This window comes from Pituophis catenifer, unplaced genomic scaffold, assembly GCF_029215685.1.
Source record: "Pituophis catenifer annectens isolate HBS135680 unplaced genomic scaffold, rPitCat1.0.hap2 SCAF_5, whole genome shotgun sequence".
NCBI classification, from domain to species: Eukaryota; Metazoa; Chordata; class Lepidosauria; order Squamata; family Colubridae; genus Pituophis; species Pituophis catenifer.
The window spans coordinates 7,196,207-7,219,976 of record NW_027256885.1 but is presented as its reverse complement, the minus strand read 5'-3'; the positions used below and the strand labels follow the sequence as shown (position 1 = coordinate 7,219,976).

General features: G+C 56.0%; 1 protein-coding gene across 1 annotated transcript in view; it reads right to left on the bottom strand.

The window, feature by feature from the left end:
• Nucleotides 1-4,109: 4,109 nt before the first annotated feature.
• LOC139317530 (voltage-gated inwardly rectifying potassium channel KCNH2-like) overlaps nucleotides 4,110-23,770 on the bottom strand; it is a 47,311-nt gene continuing 27,650 nt past the window's right edge. Inside the window, exons 6-15 of the mRNA XM_070944601.1 lie at nucleotides 13,445-13,876; nucleotides 11,091-11,478; nucleotides 10,482-10,681; nucleotides 9,727-9,979; nucleotides 8,585-8,778; nucleotides 8,365-8,464; nucleotides 7,203-7,469; nucleotides 6,737-6,938; nucleotides 6,075-6,264; nucleotides 4,110-5,828 (exon numbers count right to left, since the gene is read on the bottom strand). Of these exons, the coding sequence (XP_070800702.1) occupies nucleotides 5,649-5,828; nucleotides 6,075-6,264; nucleotides 6,737-6,938; nucleotides 7,203-7,469; nucleotides 8,365-8,464; nucleotides 8,585-8,778; nucleotides 9,727-9,979; nucleotides 10,482-10,681; nucleotides 11,091-11,478; nucleotides 13,445-13,876 (2,406 nt within the window). The 3' untranslated portion in view covers nucleotides 4,110-5,648. The remainder of the gene's footprint in view (nucleotides 5,829-6,074; nucleotides 6,265-6,736; nucleotides 6,939-7,202; nucleotides 7,470-8,364; nucleotides 8,465-8,584; nucleotides 8,779-9,726; nucleotides 9,980-10,481; nucleotides 10,682-11,090; nucleotides 11,479-13,444; nucleotides 13,877-23,770) is intronic.

Below are 23,770 nucleotides of genomic sequence, written 5' to 3'. Positions count from 1 at the left end.
CCAGTGCAGCTCGCGCAGGAGCGGTGTTACATGGGAGCGCCAGGCTGCTCCCGTCACTACCCGCGCTGCTGCATTCTGGACCAGTTGGAGCCTCCGGGTGCTCCTCAAGGGGAGCCCCATGTAGAGAGCGTTGCAGTAGTCAAGGCGAGAGATGACGAGGGCATGAGTGACTGTGCACAGGGAATCCCGATCAAGAAAGGGCCGCAACTGGCGGATCAGGCGAACCTGACAAAAGGTCCCCCTGGTTACAGCCGTCAGATGTTCCTCCAAGGACAGCTGCCTATCCAGGAGGACTCCCAGATTGCGAGCCCTCTCTGTGGGGGCCAACGACTCGCCCCCAATAGTCAGTGATGGAGTCAACTGACTATATCGGGATGCCGGGAGCCACAGCCACTCAGTCTTGGAAGGGTTGAGCCTGAGCCTGTTCCTCCCCATCCAGATCCGCACAGCCTCCAGGCACTGGGACATCACTTCAAGGGCATCGTTGGGGTGGCCTGGGGTGGAGATGTACAGCTGGGTGTCATCAGCGTACTGGTGGTATCTCACCCCAAAGCCACGGATGATCTCGCCCAGCGGCTTCACATAAATGTTGAACAGGAGGGGCGAGAGGACCGACCCCTGAGGCACTCCACATATAAGAGGCCTTGAGGTCGACCTCTGCCCACCTGCCAACACGAACTGCGACCGGTCGGAGAGAAAGGAGGAGAACCACCGTAATACGGTGCCCCCCATCCCCAACTCTTCCAGCCGGTGCAGCATGATACCATGGTCGATGGTATCAAAAGCCGCTGAGAGGTCTAACAGGACCAGAACAGAGGAACAACCCCTGTCCCGAGCCCTCCAGAGATCATCAACCAACGCGACCAATGCCGTTTCCGTGCTGTGTCCAGGCCTGAAACCCGACTGGAACGGATCTAGATAGGATGTTTCCTCCAAGAATTGTGGAAACTGTCGCGCGACCACACTCTCAACAACCTTCGCCAGGAAGCGAAGGTTGGAGACAGGACGATAGTTGGCCAATATTGCCGGATCCAGGGACGGCTTCTTGAGGAGAGGCCTCACCACCGCTTCTTTCAAGGCGGCGGGGAAGTGACCCTCACTCAACGAAGCGCTGATAACACCCTGGAGCCAGCCTCATGTAACCTCCCGGGAGGCCAGTACCAACCAGGAGGGACACGGGTCCAGTAAACATGTGGCCGCACTAAGTCTCCCCAAAATCCTGTCCACATCATCCGGAGTCACAGCATCAAACTCCTCCCAGGTAACATTCTCAAGACTATTCCTCGTCACCCTGCCCTGATCTACCCAGTCAGAGTCCAAATCCCCCCGGATCTGAGCGATTTTGTCATACAGGTATTGTCCGAAATCCTCCGCCCTGCCTTCCAAGGGATCCTCCCGCGCTCCCAGATGGAGCAGGGAGCGGGTTACCCTGAACAGGGCGGCCGGACGATTCCCTGATGACGCAATAGAGGCGGAAAAGTAGTTAAACTTTGCCGTCTTTATCGCCACTAGGTAGGTCTTAATATGCGACCTTACCAGTGTTCGGTCAGATTCAGCGCGACTGGCCCTCCAACCGCTCTCTAGGCGTCTTTTCCGGCGTTTCATCTCCCTCAGCTCCTCGGTGAACCAAGGAGCCGTGAGGGATCGACACCGGGTCAGAGGCCGCAAAGGCACGACTCGATCCAAGGCCCCACCAGCCGCCCGATCCCAGGCAGCTACCAGGTCCTCGGCCGAGTCGTGTGCCAGATCTTCAGGAATTGGCCCAAGCTCCGTCTGGAACCTATCAGGATCCATCAGGCGCCTGGGGCGGATCCATCTAATTGGGTCCGCCTCCCTGCGGCGGGGTGTAGCGGTTCGAAGGTCCAGACGAAGGAGTGAGTGATATGACCATGACAAGGGTTTCATGTCTATATCCCCTATAATAAGACCACTCAACCACTGGCCAGAGACAAAAATCAGGTCCAGCGTGTGTCCCCCCCTGTGAGGTCCAGCGTGTGTCCCCCCCTGTGAGAAGCAGATTATAACTGCTTCTTTGAGCGAGGGTGCCTTTCCTGCCGCCTTGAAAGAGGCGGTAGTGAGGCCCCTCCTCAAGAAGCCTTCCCTGGACCCAGCTGAATTAGCCAACTATCGTCCGGTCTCCAACCTTCGTTTTGTGGCGAAGGTTGTTGAGAGCGTGGTGGCATGACAGCTTCCCCGACACCTGGATGAAGCTATCTATCTGGACCCGTGCCAGTCAGGCTTCAGGCAGGGGCACAGCACAGAAACGGCATTGGTCGCGTTGGTGGATGATCTCTGGAGGGCTCAGGATGGGTTGTTCCTCGGTCCTAGTCCTATTAGACCTCTCAGCGGCTTTTGATACCATCGACCACGGTATCATGCTGCGGCGGTTGAGGGGGTTGGGAATAGGGGGCATCGTTTTGCGGTGGTTCTCCTCCTTCCTCTCCGACCACTCGCAGTTTGTGTTGGCAGGGGGACAGAGGTCGACCTCGAGGCATCTCACATGGGGAGTGCCGCAAGGGTCGGTCCTCTCGCCCCTCCTGTTCAACATTTATGTGAAGCCGCTGGGTGAGATCATCCGTGGTTTTGGGGTGAAGTGTCACCTGTACGCTGACGACACTCAGCTGTACATCTCCACCCCAGACCACCCCAACGATGCCCTTGATGTGATGTATCGCTGCCTGGAGGCCGTGCAGGTCTGGATGGGGAGGAACAGGCTCAGATTCAACCCTTCCAAGACCGAGTGGTTGTGGCTTCCGGCGTCCCGATATAGTCAGCAGGTGCCATCGCTGACTATAGGGGGTGAATCTTTGCCCCACACAGAGAGGGCTCGCAATCTGGGTGTCCTCCTGGACGCACGGCTGTCTTTAGAAGAACATATGACGGCCGTGGCCAGGGGGGCCTTTTATCAGGTCCGCCTGATTCGCCAGTTGCAGCCCTTTCTGGATCGGGACGCCCTGCGCAGTCACTCACGCCCTTGTTACCTCCCGGTTGGACTACTGCAATGCTCTCTACATGGGGCTCCCCTTGAAGAGCACTCGGAGGCTCCAACTGGTCCAGAATGCGGCCGCGCGGGTGGTTATGGGTGCAACCCGTTGCGCCCACGTGACACCCCTCCTGTGCGAGCTGCACTGGCTCCCAGTGGTCTTCCGGGTGTGATTCAAGGTGTTGGTTACCACCTTTAAAGCGCTCCATGGCATTGGACCCAGGTACCTTCGAGACCGTCTTCTGCCACCAATAGCCTCCCACCGACCAGTCCGCTCCCACAGAGAGGGTCTCCTCAGGGTGCCATCGGCCAAGTCATGTCGGCTGGCGACACCCAGGGGGAGGGCCTTCTCTGTGGGAGCCCCAGCCCTGTGGAATGAAATGCCCCCGGAAATTCGTAAGATTTCTGACCTCCGGGTATTTCGCTGCGCACTCAAGACCCTATTGTTCCGCCAGGCTGGGTTAGCAACATAATTTTAAATTGGATGTTTTAAATTTTTGGGGTTTTAAATTAAGCCAAATTTGTTTAATATTTTTAAATTATTTTAAATTGATGTTTATTCTGTTTTTAATTAGGCTGTACACCGCTCTGAGTCCTTCGGGAGAAGGGCGGTATAGAAATAAAATTATTATTATTATTATTATTATTATTATTATTATTATTATTATTATTATTATTATTATTATTATTATTATTATGCAGCACATGCACTTCCGAACCAGTAGGGAAGGTAAGATTTCACCCCTGGTGTAGACCGATCGGTTGTGGTGTCATTTCCTGACGCAACAAGTCCTTGAGGTTGGTACAGAAAGTGGGGCAGAATTGGTTGCCTCTCCTGGATGCTTTGTCCTCCCCCCTTCTCCCCCCCCAGCAAGAAATACAGGTAGTCCTCAACTTATAACAGTTCATTTAGTGACCATTCAAAGTTACGATGGCACTGAAAAAAGGGATTTATGACCATTTTTCACACTTACAACTGTTGCAGCATCCCCAGGGTCACATGATCCAAATGCAGATGCTTGGCAACCAACTCCTATTTATGACGGTCGCAGTGTCCCAGGGCCACGCGATCCGCTTTTGCGATCTTCGGACTATCAACAGGGAAGCCATGTTCACTGAACCACCATGTGACTAACCTAAGACCTGCGGTGATTCAATTAGCAACGGTGGTGAAACCGGTTGCAAAAATGGGCCCGTGTCCCACTGAACCCATGTCTCATTTAGTGACAGAAATTTGGGCCTCGAGTATGGTCATAAATCGAGGACTGCATGGACTCTCCAGCCAGCTCTCCTCTTTTCCAGGCAACGTTTGCAACTCACAGGCTGACCCACACAGCCCTCCCCTCTGAAACAGCCCCCCACAAAGAAACCAGATCTGTGGGGAGGGGGTCTTAAGTCATCCACTCCATATTTATTGGGCATCTGTTGCTACTGCTGAGGACAGCATGCGGGGGAGGGGGAAAATGTTGCGTGCTTCATTCAGGTGTGTGGGGGAAGGGGGGGATCTGGAGACCTGCAGGGTGGGGTTAGATGTCAGCTCTCCTTTGATGGAACCTACCCTCCCGCTACCAAGCAAGAGGGCCAGGAGGTGGTGAGGGACAGGAAGGGGGTTACATCCAGTGGCTGCTGCTTTAATGCGGAGGGGGGTACCTATGCAGTGGGACATGGGAAGGAACAGGGACCTCCACCCATTCTCCACCGCATCCCCCTGCACCCTGTTTTTCCATCAGCGGGAACATTTAGGAGTGGCTGAGAAAGTGGGGTGCACGCGCCCCCTTACAGAGATGGGGAGAGATGCCCTGCCTGCAGCCCCATGTGTAATGGGGAGGGGCTGTGAACACAGCCTGGCTTCTAAGTGAGGGGGGGGAGAGTGATCCAGTGGTGGCATTCAGCTGGTTCTATCCGGTTCAGGTGAACCAGTAGCGAAGGTAAGTGAATACCACTCCTGGAGTGATCCAGCAGTAAATGACCCACACCTGCCCATCCACAATGACCTATGGGATGAACTCTGCTCTCCCACGCAGGCTGCTCCGATCCCCAACGGTCTCGTCCCCCCCAATGGACTCAAGGGGCTTTGAATTATTGCTCAGCTGGAGCCTCCCCTCACCATGGAGAAATCGCTTTGGTGAAGCAAGGGGGGGATTATGAAAGTCCTGGAGGGGGGAGAGTCTCTCAAAAAAGAAAGCAGGTTCTGCAAAGACTCCCCAGAAGGGGATGGGGAGGTGTCCCCATCTGCCCTCCTCAGGTGTTCCAGCTTGGGGGCTCCGGAGGAACACCCCTTTTCCTCCTGGACTCCCTGCTCAGTCAGCTGGGTTGATCGAAACCCCGGAACCCATGAAGGATGGTACACCACAAAGTTCAGGGTCCCGAAGGGCACTCAGATCCTCGCTGTCAGCGTCCCGTCGGCTCCACCTACATCATCCTCATGTCCTGCACAACATTGTCGTCCACAATTCTTGCAGCCTTCCCACCAGTCCCCCAGGCATCCTCTGGGATCTGCCCATCTGTTAGGCCAGCTAATGTCGTTAAGGGAGAGTGGCTAGCCCTGCTTGGCCATACCAGGCAGCCACCCCTCGGGTGGGCTGCGCGGGCTCCTGGCAATCCTTGTCCACTGTCTGCTCCCCATTGTGAAGAGATCCTCGTCTGGGCCTAGGTCCAGAGTCCATTAACTGCCGGGGTCCGAGCAGTGCCTGTGCAAATCAGAAGGCAAGTCTGGGCCCCCCGCATTGGCCAGCTGTCCTGGGAGCGAAAGGCGCCGAGGGGCCATGCAGGGCGGCTCCACCAACAACACCACCTCACCACTGGACTCGGTGGCATCCACTCGGGGAGCCGGAAAAAGAGGCATCTGAGAAGGGATGAGAGGAAGATCAGCTGTAAGTGGTCTGGGGGAATGGGGGTCCAGGCCCCTTGAAAGGGACGGGAGGGGCAGCACCCACAAAGGCAATGGCTGGTCCATCTGACAGACTCATGTCCGTCCGGGAGGCTGGGATCCCGGAGCACCAGGCGAGTCCCACATGGGTTTAGGGGCCGCAGAAGTTGGGGTGCTGTATATCTGGGGACAGGGCTCAGCACTCTGAGTGGGGATACTCACCTGTGTCCGGGTGCAGAGCACCTGGGCCAGGATGGGGGGAAGAGCCAGGGGGTGCTCCCCCGAGGAGGGCTCAGTGTTCAGTGGGGGCTGTGGAGAGGAGACGGTGCTATAGGCAGGAGGCACCAGGATGGCTTGGCGCTGTAGCAGCTGCAAGATGGAGGCCACGTCCGTGGTCAGGCGGTTCTCCAGCCTGGGGGGAAATGACAAGAGGGAGGGGGACAGGTGAAGGGCTGGCAAGACATCTCTTCCACGTACGTCTGTCCGTGTGACACACGTATCTCCACATCCATCTGCACTGCCTTTCTGCAAGGAAGGGACCCACCCACCCACACTGCCCCATTCCAGAACAGTGGCACGTTCCTTGGGCACCCATCTGATTTGGCTTCCTCCAGGCATGAAGGATTCTCCATTGTTTCCCCCTCCCCTCCTTCTAGCCAGCTCTTCTGGGGGGGTCCCCGTTTTTCTAGAAGGGGCTGGGGGCTTGAAAACGTGAAGAGGACACCCCCCCCCTTCACCAAGAAAGGTCCTCTTGGCCTTGGGGGGGAGGAGTAATCTTCAACCCGCCCCCTTCCCTTTGCCAGCAAATGCCCAGGAACAATTCTGCTGAGATTGCAGGGCATAACCTCACACAGACACACCGACACCGTGCCAATCCAATCTACCTGTTGAGCTGCTTCTGGAGCAGGTCCAGGCGGCCTTCCAGCTCGGTGCGATGCTGCCTGCTGGAGGGGAGGCTGCTGCTCCCAGCCAGGGGGAGGTTGAGGGTGGGGTGGGCAGAAGTGGGGCAGCGGGGCAGCTCCTGGTACTGCCGTTCTCGGCTCTCACTCCAGAAGCTGAAGATATTTGACACGCCTGAAAAGGCTCCTGTGTGGGGGGACACAGGAGGACCATCAGCCCCAGGGGTTACTGCGAGATGGGCAGGCCAGCCCCCTCCCTGCCCCCTGGCCACAAAGAGGGACACTGCTGCCGTGGCTCCTTGCAGGCTGGGAGAAGATAACAGCCCAGCCCTCCCGCAGCGGAAAAGGGGAGGGAGGTCCCATGTGATGGGTGAGGCCAAGGCCCACCTTCTCCTTCTGTTCCCCTCCCCAATTGACGATGTGGGCGATGAGCGCCCCCAAGAGGCCTTACCGGAGAGCGGGTTGCAGGAGTCGCTGCTCTGCTCCTCAGGGGGGGCTGCAGAGGGAGGCATGGCCAGGGGCCCCATAGCCACATGGAAAGGCGACAACTCTGTGACCCCGGAGATGGGGACAGGAGTCTCCTCCTCGTCGCTGGAGGCGGGGCTGGATGCAGCTGAGCTGCTAAGGCAGGGCTCCCACCTGGGGGCGGTGGGGGCCTGGCAGTTCTGGCCCAGGTGCAGCGCCTTGGGCTGGGACCTCGATTCCCCCAGGTGCTCGTCTGCGGAACACGGAGGACAAAAGTACTTTAGAGGTGCAGGTGTGTCATAGGCTGAGTCTTCGGGCTGGTGGGTCTAGGGCAGGGGTATGAAACCCTGCAGCATTGTAGTTCTCTTACACGGGCCAGCCGGGATGGGGGGGGCAGAGAGATGGGATGGACACCTCCTGCAGCACCCTGCCAGCCGAAACAGGGCACCGGAGGGGGGATTGTGTGGCTCCCCGCACCCCATTTTCAGCCTGGATGGCCTGCAGCACCCTGCTGCACCCCCATGCCCCATTTTGGCCAGTAGGGTGCTCCAGGAGGCTGTCCAAGCCAAAAATGGGGCATGGGGGGACTGCGCAGGCTTTTTTAGCTGCCAGAGGCATTGCACACCAGTCCTTTGCTATTTCCAGGCCGGCTCAACGGGCCAGATTTAACCACCCCGCTGGCCAGATCCAGCCCGTGGGTCTTGAGTTTGACACCCTGGTCTAGGATCTTCTGGTCCCCAGAGGGAGGGTGGGAAGGAGAAAGGGAGGAGGGAAACTCAACCTTCTTTGCTAGGTGGGAAACAGTGCCCACTCTTTCCATCTTGGTTGGCAGTTCCAGCTGCCAGCCTCTCACTCAGAAGATCAGCCACCCACCCAAAGGGCAGCCACTAAAAGAGACAATCTGCTGTGGCCATAAGTGTGTGGTTCCCCCTTCACAGACCCTACCCCAAGGACGCCTTTCCTTGCTCCTGGCCCTTCAACCCTTGGCTCCATTGGGATGGCGGATCGGCAGATGAAGGCAGGATGGTGTCCTTGAATCTCTTAAAGGCTCTGATGTGGGGGAGGGGAGGTTGAGGGACCTTGGAGGGAGCAGCAAACTTCAAGGGAGGGGGACAATGGGGTGGCAGCCACCTCTGGCCAATGCTCACCTTTCTCAGTGCGCCGTCGGAAGGAGAGTTTGCGCCGCCGCAGCCGGTTGAAGCCCTCATTCATCTCGTCGCTGCCAGGTGAACCCGGGATCATGTTCGTCTGCAAGGTCAAGCCGAGGTTTTACTTGGGGAGGGGCGAGGTTCAGCAGGAAGGATGGGTATGGAGAGCCGCGGAGGGGGGGGCTAGCCCAGGATGGGGAGCCCCTCGCAAAGCACTCACATCTCGCAGGTTGAATGTGATCTCCAGGTTGGACCAGAAATGGTCAGAGAACTCCGGGTACATGTCCAGCACCTCCAAGAGATCTTCCCGGTGGATCTTGTGCAGGTCGCAGTACGTCAGGGCTCGCACGTCCGTGTTGGACTTGCCGGGCCGTGCATAGAGGTTGAGCGGCTCCCCAAAAATATCATTCTTCCCTGGTGGAGGTAGACAGAGAAGGCACAAGGATGGTGGGACACCAGCCAGAAGATCCATGTCAGCTGCCACCTTATCTTTGCTTCGTGCTTCACTACAGCGACAGACTGCCCTGAATTGTGGGGAGGGGGATACAGGAGGGAATGCTTGGGAGTCAGTTGCCATGCGTCTTAATTTTGATCACGGGATCACAGGGAGGCTACCGTGGTTCCCTGAAAAATACGACCCACCCCAAAAATAAGCCCTAGCTTTCTTTTCACATGCCTAATATAAGCCCTAGTTAAGACCCCACCCACTGCGTCCCACCGTCTGCTTGTATGAGGTGGGGTGAGGTGCATGTGTAAAAATCAAGCTGGGGGTGGGGCGGTGGAGCTTCCCCATGCACCTGTTTACCTTAGGATCACCGCAGCCAGGCCTTCGACATTCCGACACCTGTCGCACCGCTGCCCGACTTCTGCAGCCACTTGCAGCTGCTTGTGGAAGGAGGATACCGTGGGGTGCGTTGCACCAGTGCCGCCATTCATGTCAGGATGCTACCTGGCGCAGGGCACATCGCGCCAGCCCCACTGCTCGTGCGCGCAGTGCACCCCAAAGGAAGCCAGGCAAAGGCGCGACAGGTGTTGGGGCATGGGAGGCCTGGCTGCAGCAGTCCTAAGGTAAGTGGGTAAGACATTCCCCCCCCAAATAAGACCTAGTGCTTATTTTGGCCCCCAAAAGAAAATAAGACCAGGTCTTATTTTCTGGGAAACAGAGTACAATGGTTGTGTGAAAAACAGTCATAAGTCACTTTTCTTCGTCTTGAATGGTCACTACACAAACGTTTGTATGTCAAGGATTACTTGTAGGCACTGCCACCTTCCAAGGGGCATTCTAGGGCCACTGGAGAGGGAGGAATGTCCTTTCTGTAAGACCAGAGGTGGAACAAGAATGGGGGGCAGCCCCTTCTTCACCTAGGATGGCCACCACCATGTCCCCCCGGAGGATCTCGATGGAGCCACGGGAGATGAAGTAGAGGGCGGTGAGGACGTCCCCTGCATGCACCAGGGTGTCCCCGGGCGGAGCGTGGGTTGTCTTGAATTTCATGGCCAAGGCGCGCAGGCAGCCCTTACTGGCGCCCCGGAAGGGACGACAGTTCTGCAGCAGGGTGCGGTTCAGGTGGAGGCAGATGTCGGCTTGCAGGCACTCGGGGAATCCCTTCAGCACCTGCAGTGGGGAGGGAGGAAGGGAGGGGGCAGCATTTGAATCAGGGCGCTAGGGGCTCCCCATCCTGAGAAGCACCCACCCGTGAGCACAGATTAGACACAAGAAAGGTTGAAACAAGTTGGAGCTTTATTCTACACTAGACTTTTCCGGCTTTGCAGACCGGTGGGAGGGGTGCAGGGATGGTTCAGTGCGAGCGGCGGGAACGAGTGCTCGCTGATTGTGCGAACGGAGACCATGCGCACCTGCTCACCTACCACTCACATAAGTGGGGATGTACGTATCCTCTCAACCACTTATGTGGCCCTATTTCGAACATCTCGAGGCCCAGTAGTGGCCCGTGGCCCAGAAGTTGTGGACCCATTCTATACTCCTTGGGAGATCCCAGCAGCACAGGCGCTTCAATCCCCAGGGTCCCATTAGGGGGACAATGGACCCCCATTCACCCAGGAGGAGGGACCAGCCAAGCTCTTGGGAGGGGGGCAGTGGGGTGACTCAAACTCACTGCATTCATGTCGATGCCGTTGGTGTAAGACCAGGCGTGTTGAAAATATTCTTCTAGGCGCTGGCGTAAGGGGTTGGGGATTTGGTGGAAGCGGATGAACTCTCGCACCCGCAGCATCTGGGTGTGGTAGCGTGCGGTGCCGGAGTATAGCCGCTGGATGATGGCCGACACATTCCCAAAGATGCTGGCGTACATCAGTGCTAGCAAGAAGGAAGATATCATTTCGTCAGCTGCTATCACTCCCGGTGTCTGGACTCAAGATTCTTGTACCCAGAAAGGGTTCTGCCTCACCCAACAGGACCCCCTGGCCTTTGCTCCATTTCCAGGCATGCCTCAGTTCCCCAGTACTTGGCAAATCTGGGTAGAAGCTCCCCCCTCCCAATCCACAGGGTGATACGCAGCACGCCGCCTGGTGCCATGGGAAGGCTGTGCTTTGTAGTCACTCAGTTCCAGCTTGTCCTGCATGCCAAGAAGAGTTTCTCTGAGCATGCACAGAGAGCACCCACCCTTTGTGAGGGGCCAATACCCCCAAGACACTGATCTAAGGGAACGTTGCCCTCCCTTCCACCTCCCCAACAGGGTACCCTCCCCCGGGCGGGCCACACTCACAGCCGATCAGCATGACACAGATGGAGAAAATCTTTTCGGGGTTGGTGTTGGGGGACACGTTGCCGAAGCCAACGCTGGTGAGGCTGCTAAAGGTGAAGTAGAGGGCAGTGATGTACTTGTCCTTGATGCTGGGTCCAAGGTGCGGCGTGCTGTCATTGAAGGGCTTGCCGATCTGTCCGCCCAGCGAGTGCAGCCAGCCGATGGTCTTGCCTTCCATGTTGCCGATGGCATACCAGATGCAGGCCAGCCAGTGTGCAATCAGGGCGAAGGTGCACATCAGCAGGAAGAGCACCGCCGCGCCATACTCCGAATAGCGGTCCAGCTTGCGGGCGACGCGCACCAGGCGCAGCAGCCGCGCCGTCTTCAGCAGCCCAATCAGGGTGGTGGTCTGTGCGGGCAGAAGCGGTTGGGAGGGTGTGAATCTCCCAGAGCCCCACTCTCAGCTGGGGTTACACACTATCCCTCGACCCCATTTCGCAGGCTGTTTCCACCCCACAACGTTTGGTGGTAAGCCAACTGTCATTCTCAGTGGGAACTCTCGGAGGTTGCAAAGAACACAGTCCCCCAACCTTCTTGTCGGGGGGGAGGAGGAGATTGTTTGGGGCGAGTGACGGGCCCATGCACACGGCCCTTGCACCTGTGTATGTGCTCGGCTACTGCTTGAGTAAGTGGGGATACGCGGGCATGTATCCGCCACTTCTGCGGACTGGTTCGGAATGTCTCAAGGCCCAGGAATGGGCCATGGCCCAGGGGTTGGGAACCTCTGGCAAAGAGGACCCACATGCACCCACTGCGAAGCTATGCCTTCAGTTGGGGGAACCCCCTCTGAGCCACAGGACAGGGGCCCCAGCATCTGTGGTTCTCCCAGTTCTGCCGGGGGACAACTCAACCAAGGCAGCTGTTCCCCAGGCCTAACATCAGCTTCTCCCACCACTCCGCTAAAGGCTGTCCCCTCTCACTGCTAGTTGCCTCACCTCCCTCCAACCAGCCATCAGTGGGTCTTGTCATCCCCATGGCAAAACAACTCAGAGGCGCACTGCTGGCCAGAAGGGAAGGGGGCAGTGGTGAAATCCTGCCGGTTCTGTCCAGATTGTGCGAACTGGTAGCGGTGGCAGCGCGAGGCTCTGCCCATCCACCTAGATGTCGTTACTTCCTGGTTTTAACCAGGAAGTAACTGTTTTTTACCCTCTGCGCATGCGCAGAGGGTCAATAATCAGGTATGACGATGGCGTGTACGCACTTCCAAACCGGTAGGGAAGGTAAGTAGATTTCACGCGAGAGAAGGCGCAGATCTGAGTCACCCATGTAAGTGGCATTTCCCCTGTGGAGCACCCAGATGCCCCATACAGGCTGCCCAAGGGCACTATGACCCCTCTCTGCCAGTGCGGCTTCCTCCGTGCAGACCCAGTTTCTCCCCACAGCCGAGGGAAGCCTGAAAGGGGCCGCCCAGTTGGGCTAGAGGCAGCGATGCCAGCCTCAGGGGAACAGCCAGAGCTGTCTAGACGGCCAGCCGTGCCAGCGGGGTCACCTTCCTCCCTCCCACTTGCCACCTTCAGCTCCTGCTTTTCATTGCAGGCAGTCATCCATCAGATGCATTTTGGCTGGATCCATATAAAACCACCTGCATCGGAAAGTCCGAGCCCACCAAGCTTCGGTTGCCAGGAAGACAAAATGTGAACATCTGGCACTGCCAAAACCAGAGCTTCCATCTTCCACCATAGGTGCTTGGAGGGCAAAAGGACACCCACCCTTTGTCCTTCAAAGTCCCTGAAAATCGAAAGCACTCCCTGTCCCAGGACCCACAGATCATAAAATAACTTTAAAAAAGCAAAGACTTCCCCTGAACCTAACGAGTACGGCTAGTCCTCGATGTACAACACTTCATTTAGCAACTGTTCAACATTACCACAGCAGCGAAAAAAGTGACCTAGGGCCATTTTTCGCACTGATGACCATTGTGTGCGGCTTCCCCATGGTCATGTGATCCAAATCCGATGCTCAGCAACGGACTCTTGTTTATGACAGCCGCAGCATCCTGGGGTCATTTTATCCCCCTTTGCGACCTTCTGATGGGCAAAGTCAATGGGGAAGTTCAATTTGCTTAACAGCCGTGTTACTAACAATGGCAGTGATTCACTTAACAATGGTGGCAAGGAAGGTCGCAAAATGAGGCCAAATGCGCCAACGTTTCACTTAGCGACACAAATTTGGAACACCATTGTGGTCGTACATTGAGGACTACCTATAGTAAGAAGGGGCAAACGTGGCCCACCCCAAAGACTGCCCCCATCCCAAGCAGGCAGAGCCGTTCCCGCCATAGGGTCGTCTTGTCTCCCGCCGGCCGGCCGCAATACCTCCTCTGAACCGGAGCCGAAGATGAGCAGGTCGAAGGGGATGGCCGCCACCATGTCGATCAGGAACCAGCCCTTGAAGTAGTGGATGGCGATCTTGGCCGGGTGGCTGACCACCTCCTCGTTGGTGTTGACGTAGGTGGTGCGGAAGTTGATCAAGATGTCGATGATGAACATGATGTCGACGATCAGGTCCACCACGTTGAGGGGGCTGCAGGAGTAGCTGCAGGCTACTTGGGGGTGGTCCCGCCCCTCCTTGTTGTTCAGCAGGAAGGCCGCCGAGTACGGGGTGAAGATGGCCGTGTAGATGACCAACAGTAGGATCAGCCAATCCCAGACCGCCTTGAAGGGGCTGTAGTGCAGAATGGTCCACTTATGGATGCGGGGGGCCTGCAACTTGTATTCAGGGAGGACATCAGCGCCCAGCGACAGCACCTGGTTGGGGGGAGGGGACAGAAGGCAAGGTGAGCAACTCTAAGCTCCGCCCTCCCAGCCCCGGCCCGTTCTAGCCACCCTCAACTCTGCACCAGCTCTTCTTTCTGGATGTGCTCTGTGACGCGGGGGTGAGGGCTCCCGTGATGGATGTCCCGGGCTCTCCCTAGCAATGCAGGTGGGCTCTCGCAACAGCCGCAAGCCACACACACACTAAATGGAACAACTAGCCCCTCCGCTCCATGTTCAGTGCCCCATACTGACCTCCCCCCCTCCCAAAAAAAGTAATTGCACTCCAGAGATTTAGGCCAAGGCCCCCTTTGCGTAGGGCAAATCATGCTCACCACATCACACAAGTCTAACTACCTTGTGAAGGGGAGGGGGCACTAAGGACCACCTGTTCTCCTCTCTGTCACGAGTGTTTCCAGGATTGCTGTGGCTATCTGCCTACTCACAAACACTCTCCCTCCAGCCCAGAGGTGCCCAGAGCAACAGCCACCCAGTGTGTTTAACAGCCCAGCCATCCCTCAGGAGTTGAAGTCCCCCCCCCTTAAAGCATGCCGGCTGGGGGATTCTGGGAGTTGAAGTCCACCCCCCTTAAATCACGCCTCTCCTTGCCCTCTGACCCCCTACTGCCCAGTTTTTCCTTGAGCCAGGAAGCGTCTGGGGCTCGCTTGGAGCCACCCAAAGCAAAGACACTTTGCCGTCCAATTCCTGCCTTGCCTTCCAGACACTCCGAGGGCAGCAGCCCTGCCAGCCCAAAGCCCTTGCCAGGCAACTCCCTCATGCCAGAGGCTGCCCTGTGCCTGGCACTCCTGCCCCACCTCCCCACACAACAGGGTCAGGACAGGCTCCGAATCGCCCCCCACCAGGCAGGGAATACCTGGCATGACAAGGCAGAGAAGGCAGGCCCTGGAGGAGTCTGCAGCCCCAGAACAGCCGGGTCCATGCACAGCATTCTTATCCCTGCTTGGCCTAACCCAGCGGTGTCAAACTCGATTTCATTGAGGGCTTCATCAGGGTTGTGTGTGACCTCGGGGGACCGGGGTGGACAGCTCAACATCACTCTTCGAGGCTCCGTTTTCACGTCACAACGGCCTCCTGTAGCTCTCTGCCAGCAAAAACAGAGACCAGTGTGTGTGCGCGCCCCCCCCACCCCCGGCTCCATTTTTGCTGGTAGTGGGCTGCAGGAAGGCTGTCACGGCCAAAAACAGAGCTTGGGAGGGCTGCGCAGAGGCACCGCGGGCCAGTCCTTGGCTCTTTCCAGGGCGGTCCCGCGGGTCAGATCTAAGCACCCCACGAGCCGAATACGGCCTGCAGGCCTTGAGTTTGACACCCTTGGCCTAGACTCCCCCCCTTTCCCCTGGCCTCAGTCTGTACATTCCTACAAGGCAAGCTGGAAGAACATCTTGGTGTGCCCTTAAGCAACAATCCCCCTGAGCGCGTGCAGAGAACTCTTCCCGCCTGCCAGTTCCAGAAATTTTGTGCCCCTCTATTGGGGAACTCAGAATGACCAACAGTTTAATCCCTACATCTCACTCCACGAAACCCGCCCCATTCCAGGCCAGCCCCCTGGCAGTCCCTTTCCTGCAGCCTCAACTGCCAGCTGTGCCATTCCTGAGTGGCAGGTGGAAGGGAACAGTAACAGAGTTGGAAGGGACCTTGGAGGTCATCTAGTCCAACCCCCTGCTCACGCAGGACACCTGTACTAGGGATTCGAACTGTCGACCTTTCTGATCGAAAAGCTCACTGTCTTAGTCACTGAGCGATCATCTAGTCCAGCCATCCCCAACCTTTGCGGCTTGACAGCAGGGCAGGAGAGGGGAACCAGGCTGCCCGGGTGGCGGGCCAGGAGTTGTGCAAGCAGCGGGCCAGTGCGCGCACACGCGCAGCTGGACTTGCAGAAGTCCACGCCAGTTCCCCGCTTACACAACCCTGTTCCAAATAGGTCACGCTCTGGTAGTGTGCTGCGGGCCTGGGGTTTTGGACCCCGATCTTGTCCAGTGAGGTGGAGGTTTCAGCTCACCAGAAGACCCCCTTGTTGTGGGTCCTGTGGAGGAAAGCCTGGGAGAAGGGAGTCCTCTCCATGCGAGGCTGCACTGGAAGAAGTGCCCAATCAAGAGGGCCTGTGAGCACGTCCAGAAGTCTTGCATCCCCACCCTTTCTCTCCTGGGGAGCCCTGATCACCCTACTGCTTGTTTGCGGGGGGAGCTTACCACCCAGCCACCTCTGGGAAGACAGTCAAAGCCCCCTTCCCGGTCCTCCCTGGCGTACCTTCTCCATGTCTTTCTGCCGGCCCCTGAACTGGGGGCATCCCCATCCTGGCCCAAGCAGCTGCCCCAGAGGAAAAGACCCACTGTCGGGGTTTTTTTGGGTGGGGGCTCAGAAGGGGTGGCTGGGGGCAAAGACCAGTCCTGAAGCAGCCACAGGAAGGATGCCAGCATCCTCCCAGTGAGTCCTGGGCCGGGGGGGGGGCTTCCTCCCATCTGGCTGCCATGGACCCCAGGCACCATCTGCTCTGTGGATGCCAGACAGAAGCAGCTGGCAAGGAAGTGCCAGCATAAATTATCGGGGCGGAAATCTTACCCAGCCTGCCCTGCTCTCCAAAGAGGTAGCCCCCACCCCCAAATCCCCTCACCACCACCAGCCAGGCAGATGGAGAGGGCGCTGGGGTGTACCCATCTCTTGCCAGCTGGGCTATGGTCCAGAAGACCCCGAGAACTACTCAAAGGGGGTCAGTTTCCCCTCCTCGGGAAAGCAGCAGAGCCAGGCGGACGGAGGGGTGGAAGGCAGCGTAGCCACTCTGGCTTGGCCTGGTTATTTCAGTGCCAGACGGGCTGGGGGTGGAAAACAAGCCAAGGGTGGGGAGGAGTGGGGGGGGGGGGAACGTCAGCATGCCAGGGAGCGCAATTCCAGCCTCTTCATGTCAGAGGAGTTCCCTGCCCCACAGTGGCTGCTCTCCAAAGCTGGCTTGCTCCCCCCCTCCCCGGGGCAACCCCCGATTAGGGATGAGGGGCATGGGAGAGAAAGGCCTCCTCCATGCCAGGCCAGGTGCCCGCAATGCTGCCCACTTGCTTGCCAAACGTGGCAGGTCCAGCACCCAGTCTGATGCCAGGGAGGGAGGGAGTCCGCCCCTGCCAGGCACAGCCACAAAACAGGCTGGACTCCCAAACACTGGGGGAGGAAAGAAACTGGGGAGGGTGGGGGAACAGAGCTTTGGGTGCTGAAGAAAAGATAGAAAAGCCCCCTCCCAAAGAAACAGAACAGCCCATTGCTTGGCCGAGCCTCCTTTCCCAGAAGAGGGGCACGGGGGTCTCTACCTGAACCGGCTACCTCTTTAAAACTGGGCCCCTTTTCTGCTGGAAGGGGGGGTGGACAGCCGGAGGGGGGGTGGAGGAGGAAGAAGTGGGCCCAGGGTGGTTTGCCTGGAACTGACCACACGGCTTGGCCCGGGAGCTAAAATTAGCCACCCGTTGCGCTGTGCACCAAATTGGGACAAAAATGCTCTTTGCTGGAAATGGATAGTGTGTGTGTTTGTGTGTGCGCACACGGCACGTGCCTACATGGGAAAACAAGCTCTTCCTCCGGGCCAGGGCGGCGAAAGAGGAAAGGGGGGCAACCCCCCCTTGGAACCCGCAGGCTTGGAAAAGCAGGCAGAGGGATGAGCTCTCCCCCCCAAGAAGAGAGTCCTCCGAGCCCTTCGTGCTTAGAGCCACCCGCAGCAACCGGACCAACAGCAGAATCTTGGGACATTGTTTGGGACTGAAGGACCCACCCAGAGGACTCAAGATGTCTGTCTGTGTGTGTGTGTGTGTGTGTGTGTGTGTGTGTGTGTGTGTGAACTTCGGAATCCAGAGATTTGATCCAGTTGTTGTCTGTGCCTGTGAAGAAGGGTGGGAGATCCACAAAGGGGGCTCTCTTCCTGAGCCCCTAACATGCCCAACTGGCCCCCTGCTCAGGCTGTCTATGCCAAATTAAGGAGGGAGACGGGTGGGGGGGGACCTCCCCTCCTGTCCTGTGAGCTACAGCAGGACCAGCCCCTCCCCTCCCCAGTCACTGCCCGGCAGCCCTCTCCTGCCCCTGTATCCTGTCGCATAGGCAGGAGGTTCGCAGAGACCTTCGGCCTCCCTGTGGGACCCCAAGCAGCTACTGCCAGGCTCTAGGGCTGGAGGGAGGGGAGATGGGCAGCCGGGCCAAACAAAGGGATCACATGAGTACCAGAGGTTCAGCCCCCTCCCTGGGGGGCGGAATCTTCATTCTTGGGGGGGGACTCTTTCCTGTGTTCTGGGCAACGCAGGCCCCGGGTCTCCTTTTGTGGCGATCTGGAAGATTGGGCTGAGAGGGAAACCTCACAAAGACCTGGGTTGGTGTCCTGCAAGGGGGGGGCGCACTTCCCCCTTCCTGGGGAGCAGTGGTGGAATCTAGCCCTGCCTGCCTCCATGGTCTCCTTTCCGTCCCATCCCCAGCACTCAAGGGGGGGCTGGGAGAGGCAGGGCACAGCTGGCATTGCCCGGGGATGTGGGGAAACCATCTTCTGTGCCACCAGCCGCGGAGGGAGGGCTGTGGATGGGGAGGGGGGTCATCTCAATTTTTATAGCAGCAACAACAGTAAGGTTGGGCGAGTCTCTTCACGTTTCAAACTGGTTGGGGGGGGGGCTTCCAAGAGATCCACTATCTGATCCCTTTAAGGTAGGGGCCAATTTCAGACTTGTGGACTTCAATTCCCAGAATCCCCCAGCCGGCATGCTTTAAGAGGGTGGACTTCAACTCCCAGAATTCCCAGCTGCTTGGCGTAGTTATTTTGGTGCTAGACGGGCTGCGGGTGGAAAACACACCAGGAGCGGGGAGGGAGAAAGGGAGACACTGGCTGGGGAATTCTGGGAGTTGAAGTCCACAAGTCTTCAAATGGCCAAGCTTGGAGTTCCCTTCCTTAAAGGGACCGGATGGATGATCTCTCGGGGACCCCCAATCAGTTTGAGCTGTAGAACAGCCATGAAGAGACCCCAGATCTTACCGTGCATTGCTGTTCTGAAAATTGAGACCCTCTCCACTCTGCAGCCCTCCCTCCCTCCAGGACTGGGCTGGGGAATTCTGGGAGTTGAAGTCCACAAGTCAAGTTGGAGACCTCTGCTTTAATGTGATACAGCCCTCTCAACCCCCACCGCCCCCCAGAAATTGCTCTCTGCCCCAAGGAAAAAAGCCTTCACCCCAACACCTTCCTGCCCTAGGAACATGGAACAATGGCGGCTGCCGCCCCATCTGATCCATGGGGCAGGCCCGGGGATGACGACACGCAGCGATATAAGCAACCTTTCTTTTAGCAGAGAATAACCCAAAGCCAAGACTTCAACAGCTGAAGTCTCGGCTTCACGTTATTTTCTGCTAAAATTTCCGTGCCAGTCCTATGGAGGGGCGAGGCCGCCACTGGATCCAGGGGTGGACGATCGTCCATGCCAATCCACTGGATCCCAGCCTCACCGCCGCCCCCTTCCCCCAATCCGCTTTAATTGATGCTTTTGAATGAAAGACACTTTAATTGGCCGGTTCCAGATTCCTAAGTTTATAATAAAGTTTATACAACAATTCTGCTGCCTGTTTTATGGACGAAGGGAGGCTCGATGGAGCACAGAAGCCGCACTCCAGTTTTGGGGGAGGGGGGGAAGGAAAGAGGGGAGGAGCCCCACTTTTGTTCACAAAAGCGAACAAAAACAAACACCCCAAACACACAATCTGGCGCCAACAACTGGTATTCCTTGGAAATAATCTATTTGCTAGAGACGGTTGCCAAGGAGCGGACGCCCCGTTGACAGATCGTCCTCCGTCCATCAATGCCACCTCGAATCCCAGAAGTTAATTCTGCAACTTTTGGGGGCATTTGTGGGTGGAAATTTGAACCATTCTCACTTCTCCGGACAAAAGTTGGGGCGCTGATGGAAAAGAAAGGCGTATTTTTAAAAAAATTGTGGGGCACGGACAGCTTCGACGTCCATCCTGATCAGGGGAGAGAAGCACGAGGGACAACAAAGCCCTCGGGAGTCCCCCAGAGATCCTCTAGTCCAGTGGTTCTCAACCTTCCTAATGCCGCGACCCTTTAATACAGTTCCTCATGTTGTGGTGACCCCCAACCAAGGGTGGGTTCTAAATTTTTTTACTACTGGTTCTGTGGGCGTGGCTTATTTTGTGGGTGTGGCTAGCTGGTCATGTGACCGGGTGGCCATGGCTATATGTATAGGGACTACTCAGAGGGCTGAAAAAAGTCATTTCTGACAGGTCCTCGCACTTTTGACTGGTCCTCACACTTATGACCATCCTCACATTTATGCCTGTGCAGCATTCTTAACAACCATGTCACTCATTTCACAACTGCTTCTTTCGAGGACTGGTCAAAAGCGCGAGGACCAGTCAAAAATAACTTTTTCAGCCCTCTGAGTAGTCCCTGTGCCCAAAAGGACTACCCAGAGGGCTGAAAAATGTGATTTCTGACAGGTCCTCGCACTTTTGACCGGTCTTCGCAGTTATGACTGGTCATCATTTATGCCCATTGTACCATTCTTAACAACCGTGTCACTCATTTCACAACTGCTTCTCTTCACCATGGTGACAAGATAGCGCAAATACGTAAATTGTGAGGACAGTCGTAAGTTTGAGGACTGGTCAAAAGTGTGAGGACCAGTCAAAAATAACTTTTTCAGCCCTCTGAGTAGTCCATATGCATAAAAGGATACAGCAATAGAGAGGGATGAAGGAAGGGAAGGGAAATTAGAGTAGGAGTGAAGGTAAGAGAAGGAGGAAGAGAGGAGGAGAAAGAGAAAGAAAGAGGAAGTAGGGAGAAGAAGAAGAGGGGGGAAGAGAAAGTAAGTAAGAAAGAAAAGACAGAGGTGGTAGGTTTGAGGAGAAAGATTGCTGTACAATAAAAAAGATGAAAGAGAAGAAAGCCAACCCCAAACAAATATTAAGATATTAAGATAAAGAATGAATTGTTAAACTTTAAAGAATAAAAGAGAACAAATAGCAATAATTAGAAACACACATACACACATACAACGTATTTTCTTTGAACAGAGTATTTGGCCGGTTCACAAATTTAAACAGTTGTAGGAGGTTAGCACCCACCCCTTTCCTAGAAGAATGAAATATTTTGGGAAATATTAAAAAGGCAGAATATTATATTTCCCTACCTGGATGAGAAATGGAGAAGCATATTTTACAGACAAAGCAGCTCCCACCTTCCTGCCCCCCACCCTTTGTTAATGGGCCAGAGGCAGAAAGTCAATCCTTTGTCAAAGGACATTTGCAACACAATAGCAACAGAAACTAACACAATGGGCCCCATCAAGCCATGTGATCCTGTCCACCATTAAACCATCTTTCCAAGCAGTCTCCATGTTTCCAGTGTCTTTTTCCTCACTTGGAGCAGAACCCAGAAGGATATTTCTTCCAACACAGTATTTAGTCATTTCAATTAAATTTACAATTTCTATATTTCCTTTTTACCATATTTATTCCTCATCTATTTTTTTAAAAAACCAATATTACCCTTCATCCTCATCTCTAATCTTAATCAAATTCAATTTTTCCCTTCTATTCTATATTATACCCCTTTGCATTGTTATCTTTTTATATCCATCCTCACATTAATTATGTAATAGTTGTTTAATACAAATTCAACATTTTAATATAAATCAATTAGTTATATAACTATCTTTTTTGTATATTAATCAATATGAACATGAATATTCCAATTATTTCCATGCAATCCAATTTCTTACAAATCAATTAATTATATTTACCAATAATAATAAACCAAATAATTTCCCCCATATATTCCTCTGAACCACAACTTAACCAATTAATAGTATCTCGATTATTACAATTCCCTAGTTAAATAGAGCTTTTTTTCTTTTGTGTTTTAAAATCTTGGAACTTTCCTCTTTTGCCCTAAATTTCCCATTGTTTGCAGTTTTGCACCTACCTTTTTTGGTGAGGAAAAAGAAAAAGAAATCTCTCTGCCTCATTTTGTCACGTTGCAGCCTGCTTACTTTCAATTTCGCGTTTTCAGCTAGCTAGAGGGAAAAAAATCTGCTCCAGGAATTTACCTCTTTGCAGTTAGCTCTTTGAAGCCCTGCAGCAAGAATTTAAAGTTTTTTTTCCCTCTAGCCATCAGCTGGGACTCCGGAGGCAGCAATAGATTGGGAGTGGGCGGGGTAAGCGAACGGCGACCGGGCGATCCAACAGAGGCAGAGGGTGAGGGTGAGTGAAGGCATGTGGGGGGGGGGGCGAGAGAGGGCTTTGGCGACCCCTGTGAAATGGTCCTTCGACCCCCAAAGGGGTCGCGACCCCCAGGTTGAGAACCGCTGCTCTAGTCTAAACCACGTGCCTGTTGAGGGGGAAGAGGGGGAGGGGCACCCCCAGATTGGTTGTTCTAGGATTGGCAGTCTCACCTCCAACGGCCGGCGGGGCTGCTGAGAAGCTGCTCCTTGGGGTTTTGTGTGTGCGGGGGGGGGGGGGTCTGAGAGGATCCCACCCAGTTGGGATTCAAGGGCTGAAAGGGGGAGGGTCGGGGGGTGGCAGAGGAGGGGTTTTGCAGGAAAGAAAGAGGCCCTCCCCGCAGGCCTACATCTGGCACCGCTGGCAGAGGAGCCCGGCACACAGAGAAGAAATATTCTGAATAGTTGGGAAATGGGAAAGGGGCAAGGAAAATACTGGGACACCCCCCCCCCAGCATCTAGTTAAGAAGCAAGCAAGAAGGGAGCAAGTTACTTCGGTAGGTAATTCAACAGGAAAAGCGCTTCCCTTCTCAATCTTCAGACCCCCACCCCCGCCCCATTTGAGAAAAGGTGGGAAGTCAGAGCAGCAAACTCAACCCCCCCCCACCCTCTTTGGGGTCCCAAAGAGATTTCTGGCGAGAGGGCCACCAGAGCGAGGATGGAAGTGTGCGTGTGTCTTCCGAAGAGCCCTCCCTTTGCTTGGCCCAGTTTGGGGGTCTCCTTGTGGGGAGGGGCTTAGCAGGCTGGATAGATCTCACAAAGCATCACCAGGTATGTGTGTGTGTGTGTGTGTGTGTGTGTTGGTGACAGCTCCTAGCTGAGGGGCTCCCTCTGACAGCTGCCCAATGCCCCACTCCGCAGGGAGACTCCAAAGCAACAGAGCCTCTGAGCCAAAGTACCCAAAGTATTTTTCCACCCCTCGGGAATCCAGATCCCCAGATCTCTCTGTGTCCCACCCCCACACTCTGTGTCCCTGCTCCCCCCACCCTTCCGCTTCCCCGGTACCTCCTGAGCCACCAAGCTGGAGATGCGGACGGCCCGACGCACACGCGAGTCCTTGTCTTCTGGCTGTATCGGCTGCCCGTCTCTACCCCGAGGCATCTCGGCCGGAGGGAAGGGGCTGGCTGCTCAGAGGGGGGGTTTGGAAAGTCCGCAGCCCGAGCCCCGCTGGGGCATTGCGGCCGGGATGGAGAAGGGGGGCCGGCCCAAACAGCAGCCGGAGAACTCCAGGCAGCTGCATCTGGCAGGACCCTGGCTTCTTCAGCACGGCTGGCAGAGGGAACAGCTGCCAGCTCCTTCCGTCCCCACTCCCTCTGCTCTGCCCTAGAAGGCACCCCCCCTCCTGACTCCTCTGGGCCCCTCCCCTGACTCAAACCTTCCCACAGATCTCTTGACAGATGGGACAGACCGGGAGCAGCTGAGACGGGAGAGCTGGCTGTGGACAAGGGCTGAACCCCCCACCCTCATCCTTCTTCCCCCCAGCCCCTGGGGAAAGCAGGAGTCACCAGCTCTGCATTTGGGGGGGTCGTCTTTTTCCCAGGCCCCTGCAATGCAGCGGCAGAGTCTCAGGCAAAGGGGAGACAGATGGGGGCGCCCGCCGAAGCCCGGGTCACCTTGAAACGAGCAACGC